The sequence below is a fragment of the Callithrix jacchus genome, chromosome 10, assembly GCF_049354715.1.
Source record: "Callithrix jacchus isolate 240 chromosome 10, calJac240_pri, whole genome shotgun sequence".
Taxonomy (NCBI): domain Eukaryota; kingdom Metazoa; phylum Chordata; class Mammalia; order Primates; family Cebidae; genus Callithrix; species Callithrix jacchus.
Genome location: NC_133511.1, coordinates 113912427 through 113924336, shown reverse-complemented (window position 1 = coordinate 113924336; position 11910 = coordinate 113912427). Strand labels below are relative to the sequence as shown.

Sequence of the window (11910 nt, the reverse complement as noted above, 5' to 3'; positions counted from 1 at the left end):
TTGTTCATGCATGGTAAAACAAAACAGAATGACATTTTGCACAAGAACTCAGCTAACTGGCTACAACAAAATACAATGAGTCATTCTCACGAGCATGCGGACTTGCTGTATCTCTGTCAACCTTTAATTTTTTTCAGTAAATAGCTACAAAGATAGAAAAATCAACTCTGTGTAAGGCTATTGACAGTAAGATTTCTGAAAATGAACTATTAGACTTAACAAAGTGGTGGTTGTTTGTGACCTTGACAAAAGCATTATCAAAAGGGTCAAATGCCTGATTAAAATGGGTTTTGTAGAAGGAAAAAATAGGGTATTTTTTATCATCTTTTGTTTCCATTTTAAATAATTTTATTTCACTTAAAAACTCTTTTAGTATTTCCTGTATTGCAGTTTGACAGAATCTCACATTTCTCAAGGACTTTGTCAATAACATCTCCATTTTCTGTGTATTTTTGAAGACTTTTTCTAGGAAGAGAACTTTAAATATTTACTTTTTAAATATACTTTAACTATATCATTCCATTTTCCCCGCTTTTATAGCTTCTTTAAATAGTTTGTCATAATTCTTACTGTTGTTCCTTTGACCATGCTGTGCCTGTGTGTGAGTTTCTCCGCATTTTTTGGCTTGGGATCTTGTAACCTTGGATCTGTTTGTTGAGCACCCATCAGTTTTAGAAAAGTTTTAGTCACTATACCTTAAGATATTTATGCTCTCCTCTCCTCTTTTTTCTGGAATTTTTACTACATTATCTTTTATACCATTCGATTGGGTTCCACAAGTATCCTATGATCTGATTTGTATTCCTATTTTTTTCCTCTCTCTGTGCTTTAGTTTAGACAATTTATATTGATGTGTTTGAGTTTACCAATCCTACCTTCTGCTTTGTCTGATATGTTCTTAAATTTTCTTCAACTCTTGTTTTATTTTCAGAGTTCATGGGTGTTCAGAAATCCAATTTTTTTCTGTTTTATTCATTTAAATTTATCTTAAAATATTTTATCTTAAATGATTTTTCTAACTTTTAAATTATTTTTTCATCTATTGATCACATTTTTGAAGTATTTTTCTAACTCCAACATGCAGACTTGCTATGGGCCTGTTTTATTTTGTGATTTCTTTTTTACTATTGATTATACTTTCTGACTCTTTGCATATGAATAAATGGATCATAGTAACTAAAAAGGACATCAGTTTCCACAGGGAAGGGTTTTCCTTTCTCTTGCAGGCAGAAAGGATGAGGTGCTGATTATATTAATTCAATTATTAACTGAGTTATTATTGGCTTGGTTTGTAGATAGACCTCATTTTCTTCTTCCTGCTCATCACTGTTTCTGGGCTGTGAACATCCCTAGGTTTTAATTAAGAAACTGGTCTCATTTTCCCAATCCAGTCTATCATCAATGGGCATTTGGGTTGATTCCAGGTCTTTGCTATTGTAAACAGTGCTGCAATAAACATTCGTGTGCATGTATCCTTATAGTAGAATGATTTATAGTCTTTTGGGTATATACCCAGTAATGGGATTGCTGGGTCAAATGGAATTTCTATTTCTAAGGCCTTGAGGAATTGCCACACTGTCTTCCACAATGGTTGGACTAATTACACTCCCACCAACAGTGTAAAAGTGTTCCTTTTTCTCCACATCCTCTCCAGCATCTGTTGTCTCCAGATTTTTTAATGATCGCCATTCTAACTGGCGTGAGATGGTATCTCAATGTGGTTTTGATTTGCATCTCTCTGATAACCAGTGACGATGAGCATTTTTTCATATGATTGTTGTCCTCATATATGTCTTCTTTTGTAAAGTGTCTGTTCATATCCTTTGCCCACTTTTGAATGGGCTTGTTTGTTTTTTTCCTGTAAATCTGTTTGAGTTCTTTGTAAATTCTGGATATCAGCCCTTTGTCAGATGGGTAAACTGCAAAAATTTTTTCCCATTCTGTTGGTTGCCGATTCACTCTCAGAAATGATGAGTTCGTGTCATTTGTAGGGCCATGGATGAATCTGGAGAACATCATTCTCAGCAAACTGACACAAGAACAGAAAATGAAACACCGCATATTCTCACTCATAGACCGCATATTCTCACTCATAGGCGGGTGATGAAAAATGAGAACACATGGACACAGAAAGGGGAGTACTAAACACTGGGGTCTATTGGGGGGAAAAGGGGAGGGCTAGTGGAAGGGGGAGGTGGGGAGGGATAGCCTGGGGAGAAACGCCAAATGTGGGTGAAGGGGTGAAAGCAAACAGAACACACTGCCATGTGTGTACCTATGCAACTGTATTGCATGCTCTGCACATGTACCCCAAAACCTAAAATGCAATAAAAAAATAAGAAAAAAAAAAAAGAAACTGGGTCTCTTGTTCTCTGTCTCTCTCACCACATATAGCCCTTTAACCACTGCAGGAGATTAAATTTTAACTCTTTGGAGATGTGAACTCAGCTCCCTTTTCTGTACATCTTCAAATGGCAGTCAATATCCTTAAAAGACTGCTGGCCTTATGTTTGATGCGGGCCTCTACATCTGACAGGACATTATCAACCAAGCCCCAAACACTGAGAAAGATTTCATTCTGACTCTCCAGTTAGTCTGAACTTTCAGGGGTGTCCTTGTGCTTTTCAAACGAAATTTGAAGTCTCTTTCCTACAATCAACAGGATCAGAACCTGGTAAGCGTTTGGAGGGGGACACCTACAATACATTTCTTACTGACCCTTCCCTCTGGCAAATCTTTGTTTTCTAAGCCCAGCAAGAACACAGGACAGGAGATTTCAGTCAACCTTTGTAGCCCAAGACCAGCTTCTTACACTTCTTCACCCCAAATTCTTGTGGAGAAAACCAGCTTTGCGTTTGAGCTCCTATATAATCGTATTTCTCTCCCCAGTTTCTGTAACTGCCTAAAGCTCCACTCCACTATTTCCTCTTTCCAGCGGAACAGTCACACAGAATGTGTCCAGAGTAAGTTCCTTTGATTGGTCACAATCTTCATTATTTGTATTGTTTGGGACATCACAAAAAGATCTCCACTTTTGAGAAGTTCTTCACTTAAGTCTGTCTTCTATCATTCTCTGTTTCTTTCTCATTCATTCATTCATTTATTCATCTATCCATGCTCTTCCTCCCCTTCTCTCAGGCTCTCACTCTCTTTTCATCTATCATTTGACTATGAAAACATCCTTCAGACCTGTTCAGACCCAGAATTTGACTAATGTCCTGAGAGGAAATACAACCATGTAGGGTGGAACCTACGAAGTGTCTACCAACTCTGAATATTCAAGTATGCCCTGAATTAGGGCAATAAAAATCGTCTTGCTTTCCAAGTTTACATCTCTCTGAATCCAAAGCTACTCTAGTTCTCCTTAATAGTTATTTATTCTTTCTCAAGAGGTTATTTCTTACCTTGATTTTATTTTTGCAGAAATGCCATTTTGCCCACAAACAACTTCATTCCACCAGAAGTAAAGGTGTTCTTGTCATTTTGCAAGCACTTTTCCTCCATGTTTTTCTAACTTTTTATTTTGAAACATTTCAAATCTACAGAAGCAATTCAAAAGTAATACAAGTTTGCAAGAATAAACAATCAGTCATGTACTGCTTAACTACAAGTGCCGGTTGTATAGCTGCATTTGTTTCATTGGTCTCTCAACTTTTCTCTCAACTTCAATCCCAATAAATGTATACATACACATAAACATGTATTGATTTTACATAATGATATACTATTTTCTAATGTAAAGTATGTATTTATGTTTCCCCAAAGTTAAAATATATATAAGCTGACACCTCAATCTTCTCACAGTAGTTTGCAAGCTCTGCTCAGTGTGCTGCACTGCTTAATTGTATTTTGCAACTTTTGATTCTTGTTTTATATAAATGTATAAGTTCCTTGAACTTGACATAATAATGCATCTATTCATATTTTTCTGACCTTGTGGATTTTCACTAATATATTCTAAAATCACATTAAACTCTATCTATCTTAGTACACATGGACACATAGAAAGGAAAAACCCACACAGGGGCCTATCAGAAGGTGAAGGGTGGGAAGAGAGAGAAGATTAGGAAAAATAACTGATGGGTACTAGGCTTAATACCTGGGTGATGAAATAATTTTTACAGCAAACCACCATGACACAAGTTCACCTATGTAACAAGCCTGCATATGCCCTGAACTTAAAATACAAGTTAAAATAAAAGTCCTCTGTCTCTCAGTCTAGCTATTCATCCAACCTATACTTCTATCTACAAAATTTTGCAGTTATATGACTATTTCTTTCTCTAGGTGAAAAATTAGGTGTAGGAACTTAAAGTATCTTGCCCACAGTTGTAGAATATGTACACACCATCCTCTGATGTGTTTTGAGACTTTTTCTTCATCCCATTGTATACTCAAGTTGCTCAGCTTTGTAAATACTATTTATGTGCTTGAAAAGAATACATATTTTGTACAATCTGGATGTTGTTATTCTCTTGTGTCTGCTTGTCTGTTGAAAAAATTTCAGAGTTATCTTTAGGTCTTCTCTTTCATTCATTCTTTTGCCAGGTCTAGCATTAAAATATATACTGTATTTGTGTTTTTCCCGAGTTTTACTGTGACAGCTCTTGTCTAGCATGTCGTCAACTCTCAGCCAAAGTATTATGCAGCCTCCTGCCTGGGCTTGTGTCGTACATTCTTGCCTGCCATTCTATAGCCTATTTATTATTTAATACAATAACCTGAGTGACCATTGTACTATATAAGTTGGGTCAGTTGCCTTTGTCTTTGCTCTGATTCAAAGTCCCTACACATACTATATCCCACATGATCCGTTCTACTATTTTAACTTTTTTCTCCTTCCTCTGTTTACTCCAGTTCTGAATTTTTGCTGTTTTACAAGCAATCCATGATAGTTCATACTTCCTGGGATTTGTTCTTGGCTATACCCTCTTTCCAGAAAGTTCTTCAGTTAGAAATTTGAATGGCACTTAGATTATTACTTTATTTTATCTCCTAAAAATTTTAAAATATTAGTGACACAAGTTCAAAACCTGTGTCATTGTGAACTCTTTTCTCTTTCATACATCTGGTTCTATATAATTTGCCAACTTTATTGTCTATTGCTTTTGCTTTAAAATTCCATGCTAGAGCCAAACTTGTATAGTTTTTCATCTTTAAGTAATCTCCCTTTTACCAGATTTACCCATTTTTCTTTCCTCTAACAGCTTTTTGTTTATAGTTTAAATGTTTTTAGGTTTATATCACACATACAAAGTGACTGGCACAGTAGAAATGTGTTGAATGAGTAAACCACAAATAATAATAAGAGTAAACTATAAATACCATAGTTTATGGTAAACTGTTAACAATAATAAATGACTATAGAAAAGAACTCATTTCCTATAGCCATTTTTTATTAGATCTTATTAAGAAATGAAAATTAAATACAAAATGGAAGATATTCATTTTTAATCGTATGATAGCTCTTTTAGGATAAGACATAATAGTATAATCTAAGAAAGTTGTGCCACAGGAACATTTGAATTTTTATCAGAAAATTTTTATCTGAGACACATTGATAAACATCTATTGATAGAGTATTACTTTGATTTGAATCAATGCCACCTTCTTTAAATCCTCTTTCAGAGTTTAGCATGAATATTTGTTAGAAAAAAACTTTTCTCATCTTTTGAAATAACAAAATTATTAAATCATCAACACAATAAATTGTGAAATAGCATGTCATCAACTCTCAGCCAAATAATAATTCAGTCTTTAAGTCAAACTCATAATTCCTGATCCAAATTGCACAAGAGTGTCTTAAGCATAGTTTGATTTGTAATTATTTGATATAATTTTAAAGACAGGCCATATATTTGCATGTAAATATTAGGTTAACAAAGCCACATTCAGTGGGGTTTCTCTTCCAACATATCAACCTCTTTGCTGCATCTTTTACATCCTTATTTCTCAGGCTATAAATAAGTGGGTTTAGCATGGGGATCACCAATGTATAAAACACAGCCGAGACCTTCTCCTGTTCCAGGGAATACTGAGCACCTGGCTGGATGTAACTAAAAGTCACAGACCCATAGAATAAGGTCACAGTGGCCAGGTGTGAGGCACAAGTGGAGAAGGCTTTGTACCTTCCTTCAGCTGAATGGATTCTCTGGACGGCAATGATGATGCGGACATAAGACACCATAATGACGATGAAAGTGAACATTGCAATGAGCCCAGAGAAGATCAAAAGCAGCATTTCATTGATGTGGGTATCAGAGCAAGAAAGTCTCAGAAGAGGAGGAACATCACAGAAATAATTATTCACAATATTAGGACCACAGAAGTCTAATTTCAGCAAACCTATTGTGTGTGTCAGGGAATTAATGAGCCCACCTAAGTAAGATGCAAGGACCATCTGTATACAAACTCTTTGGGTCATAATGACTCCATACAACAAGGGATTAGCTATTGCCACATAACGGTCATAAGCCATCATGGAGAGGAGAATGCCCTCTGTGGTTACATATACTGCAAAAGAGAAACTCTGTAGAATGCAGCCAGAAAATGTACTGGACTTATGTTTTGTTAGGAAATTGACTAGCATCTTAGGAGCAAAGACAGTAGAGTAGCAGATATCACAAAAGGAGAGGTTGCCAAGGAAGAAATACATTGGAGTACGAAGTTGGGCATTTAACCAGATCAAGATAATTATGCCCAAATTACCCACCAAAGTGATAAAATAAATAAGAGTGAAAAGCAAAAAGAGTGGGATCCGCAAATTAGGATTTTCAGTTAACCCTACCAGGAGGAATTCCTTCACACCTGTATGATTCCAGACTCTCATTTTAATTCAGGTATATATAGTTCCTTAGTAGCAGAACAAGATATTACTCTGATGGAAAAGAAGTGGTTCCTTCATGATCCGGTGTCCAGAACAGCATGGGACATTTAAGGCTACCCTATAGTTAAATAAACAAAGGACATTTACTTTAGAAGTGGCTCATATATGTGTTAGACAATCTATATATAATGATTCAAATTTTTGGTACTAGAGAATGTTTTATCACATGGTTTTTAGTTTTCACATCATAAAAAGTAGGAGGGGGGTAGGAAAACTCTTATATTACACAACTATTGAGGGTAGAATTAACATTTAAATCCAGTTGTAACTGGTACCAAATCTCAAGTAGAATCAGTCGAATGTCCATTCATTCTATGACATATGTAAGCCTTCTGCTAACGTGGGCTACAAACAGGAGCATCCAGTGACAAAATAATCTTCCTTTTTCTGTGACTACCCTGTCCCTATTATTTTACACTCATTTAAGCTCATGAAAATGAGTTTCATCATATACAACCCCATTTCTTTCCAAATCTCGACCTTAGACATCTTATTGCCTCACCTTCTGCCCAGATTGCCAACTTGAAAGATCAATTGATTGAGCCCTCCAGTAGAATTGAGTTGGGAGAAAAAGACCGATCATTTATTTGCTATTTAGTATTAAGGCTGATCGAAATTAGCTGTGTTATTTAACTCTACAACCCTTTCTTTTTCATCTTTGTGTAACTTTGATGTATCAGCATCAAAGCAAACCTGAACCCCCGATTGTAAAGAGTCGAGGTGTATTTTGAGGCATCAAAACTGTATCTATTGGATGTTTCTTCTTTGCAGAATAGTAGACTGCCACTTAATTTTACATGTTGTTGACATAATATGTTACTAATTCAATAACATTTATTATTATTTTTTTGAGACAAAGTCTCGCACTGTCATCTAGGTTGGAGTGCAGTGGTGTGAACTCGACTCATTGAAATCTCTGCCTCTCGGGTTCAAGCAATTCACCTGCCTCAGTCTCCCAAGTAGCTGGTACTACGGGCATGTGCCACCATGCCTGGCTAATTTTTGTATTTTTAGTAGAGACAAGGTTTCACTATGCTGGCCAGGCTGGTCTCAAACTCCTGACTTCGTGATCTATCTACCTCAGCCTCCCGAAGTGCTGGATTTACCAGGCACATGCCACCATGCCCAGCCTATTCAATAGCATTTATAATGAAACATCAACAAATCAATTCATTCACATATACATTCATGCATTCAATAAATACGTATTTCTGTTCTATGCCAAGAAATATTATATTTGCTAGAGACTGAACAGTGAAAAAGACAAATATCATGCTTTCAAGGAGCTCACATTCAGTTGAGAAAATAGACATGTATTGATATACTGTATAAAATGTAAAGAACTATGAAGAAAAATAAATAAGCAAAGGTGAATAGAAAGAGATAGTAGGTACTCTATTTCATAGTGTATATGTTTCCTATTGCCGCTGTAACAAGTTGCTCTCAAATCAGAGGCTTAAAACAGTGATTTATTATCTTACAGTTTGGAAGTCAGAAGCCAGAAATCAGTTTGTTTAGTCAATCTCAAGTTGTATGTGGGGCCACACTTCTTCTGAAGGCTATAGGAGAGACTCTGTTTTACTGCCTTTTCAAGCTTCATGAACAGTGTTATTTTGGTCCCTTCTGTTATCAAAGACAGCAGCATAGCATTTTCATCAGTCATTGCGCTGCTTTCTTCTTCTGCAGGAAAATCTCCCTTTGCCTCCCTCTCACATTTAGTATTTACCCAGACAATCCAGGGTAATCTCCCTTCCTCAAAATCCTTGACTGACTCATCTCTGGGAAAAGTATTTTCTGTGATACAAGGTAACATTCACAGGTGTAGGATTAGGATTTGAATGTCACTGGGGAATCTGAACAGAAACCTGATGTAAGTGGTTTAACTCAGTATGTGGCTGTCTACAGAAAGACTTTTCTAGAAAGATGGCACAGCAAGTTCAAAATCCCGAGGTGAGATCGTGTTGAATAAGAAACTTCAGGAAATTGACTGAACTGCAGAGAACAAGATGGAGAGTGGTCAGTGGGGAATAAGAGATGCTGTAATTATCATACCTTGCCTTGTTTGAGGTTTGGATGCTTTCTCAGTGAGATGTGAAGCTGTTTTGCACATATACTCTATAATATAGTGTTTAAGCATGTAATAGGATCCACGTATTTGACTTATGTTTTTGTACAATCTGAATAAATCTCAGCAAGAGCAGAATTAGGGAAGCTATTTAGGAGGCTATTTCTTTCTCTTTTTTTTCTTTAAAGACGTGGTTTCATCATGTTGGTCAGGCTGGTCTTGAACTTCCGACCCCAGGTGATCCACCTGCCTTGGCCTCCAAAGAGCTTGGATTACAGGCATAAGCCACCACGCCCAGCCTTAGGAGGCTATTTCAATTATCCATGAGAGAGATGACCATGCCTTACATCCAGGTGGCAGTAGGAAAAACTATAAGAAGTGACTCCATTCAGTAACCATTTTGAGGTAGGAACCAAAAAGATGGAGAGTTGAACATGAAATAAAATATTACTCTAAGGTTGTGTGTGTGTGTTTGTGTCTGTGTTTTTTCAATGAAGATGTTATTTTCCAAGATGTAGGAGACATAAGAGAATGTGTTTGGCAAAAATTAAAAAAAATTAGATATATTACATTGGGAAATATACAAATTGGGTTGGTATTTGGTATTTGATTATAAGATGCCAAAATCTTGAACTTGAATGGTTACGCATTTGGAGATGATCTAATAAGTGCCATGAAAAAATCCGGATCTTTGTTTAAAAATGTGAGATCACTTCATAGTAATTTATTTTTAATTCATGACTCCAAAGAAACATTTGAAAATATGCAATCATTATTGATCAATAAGACAATTGGAGATAAGGTTGGTGACAGAAATCACAAAGTTAAAAGTATTTTTTATTATATTAAAAAGGGAATCCAACCAAATACCTATTAAATGAGTTAAGAATTTTCAAAAGAAAACTCTGTACTGTAATTTTGTTAACCAAACCTGAAATAAGTCACTGTGTATTCTCAATGAGGTTGTCCCATAAAATATAATTATGATGATATAATATTTATAAATTTATAATAAATGTATGTAAATATATTTCATGTACTGTTCATGTAATTATAGAAACAAGTATTTAACTGATTAAATGCTATATGAAACATATTACATATGTAAATTCATGATATACATTAAGAATATACATGCACTTATACTTTTAAAAAACAGTAATCACTGTTTTATGTATAAAAACTGTTTATAAGATAAAAAGGGAAAAAAGTCAAATATGCAAAAGAAATGAAAATTTGGCAAACCACAGTAGCAAAATTGTAAGAACATACCATTAAAAAATGATCTTTTTGAAGACTATTTTATGCAGGCACTCTAAAATTGTAATGGAGAGAATTAACAATTTGTTATAGTAAAAAAAATAAAAGTTCTGGGCTCTGGGAATAAAGTGTCTGTGTGCATGTCCTGGTTTTGTTAAACAGGAGATGTAGTAAAAAGATCAGGGAAAACAAAATAATTCTTACAATGTTATATTGATATCATAAAAGAAAATTACGTCTGATTTCCAAAGATTATTATGTATAAGAAGACGTTCTTTCCTTGTCATATAGTTAGCATGCATTGCAATTCAAAGAGTTTCCCATAATTACACAAGTAACTCTAAATTACTGTATACCATAAACATACACACACATGAAAATATTGGTAATAGGTATTATGTAAATATCACCCATTTCCATGAAATGAGAAGACCATTGAAAAATAAACAAACTACAATTTAAGAAATTGTTTTCTGGCTGTTGAGAAGCAATGCTAAGATCATACAGGCAGTAAGATTATTCTAGTGCAAGGAGGTAACAGGAAGTAAGAGTAGTGTAAAAGAAACTTACCCTACTATTTCCTAAACATACTCACAACCAAGCAGAGTCCAAAGTAAGCACAGCATCTAGTGCAGGCAACCAGGATTTCATGATTGTTAAAGGACTTGCCGTTTGGTAAGTCCCTTTTTACCCAACAGTAAGTCCTTTTTACATATAGTTCCTTTTCGCTGGAGACACGGGCTGCAGCTCATTGTGCAGATGTGAATCTCCAGTGTCCATAGTTTCCTCATTGGCATACTTTCTTGTCTCCTGAGACTGGAACAAATCATAAGGCTTCAGGTCCTCTCAATCGTTCAGTAGATGCCTCTGATTTCACATTGATAAAATGTGAAAATTATACTCTTTTTATAAATGTAAAAATTATATTCTGACACATTTTTTAAAAGTATATCTTATTTAAATATCAAAGACCTTGAGATAAACCCAAGATGCAGCTATTAAATGCAATTGCAAGAACAAAAGAAATGGTTACCATCACATATTTGCTACTCAGACAAGTATTCAAATGTGCTAATGACCAAACAGCTGAAGTTCTTTTCTTTCTGGTAAGGTGGGAACATTCACATATTTGAAATTGATACAGATTAATGCATCATATTATACTCCAAAAAATTTAATAATCTCTTATTGAATTAGTTTTGAGTGCAATTACATACACACGCACACAGGTTTAATTGAATTCCATGCTCTTCTCTCTTATTCATATAGAAAATGTATGCTTTTCTTCTCCCTAATAACTCAGTAGGTGCTATAGATCTGTGAATTATGTCTTATACATTTTTTATAACTCCCATTATCCCAAAGTGGTATTAGACATAGAATACAGTGTAGGGAATTCACAAACGTTTCACATGATTTATTGATTTTTACATAAAGTTGTATTTAGCTCTTTCAACAATTAAAATAATGTATTAATTATTTGTGTGCTTGGATGATTTTGTTAAGTTCTGTAACAGAAAAGCAGAATGCTATATGCAAATAAATGAAATAATAAAGTTGAATCTCAATTCAAATATTGTAAAAAATTCAAAGAATTATGGCAAAACTACATACAGTTGTGAAGATCCCAATAGAAAAACCTAAGAATGCTTTTGGATGCAAATGGAAGGTGTTGGTATGTAAAAAAAGAGAAAAATAA

General features: G+C 34.9%; 1 protein-coding gene across 1 annotated transcript; it reads right to left on the bottom strand.

Annotated features, from left to right (window-relative positions):
* Nucleotides 1-5462: 5462 nt before the first annotated feature.
* Nucleotides 5463-6979, bottom strand: LOC100409413 (olfactory receptor 5J3-like). Its single transcript, XM_002755334.5, has one exon. It carries the CDS (start codon nt 6827-6829, stop codon nt 5840-5842), a length of 990 nt encoding a protein of 329 aa, XP_002755380.3. The 5' UTR covers nt 6830-6979; the 3' UTR covers nt 5463-5839.
* Between the last annotated feature and the right edge of the window lie 4931 nt (nt 6980-11910).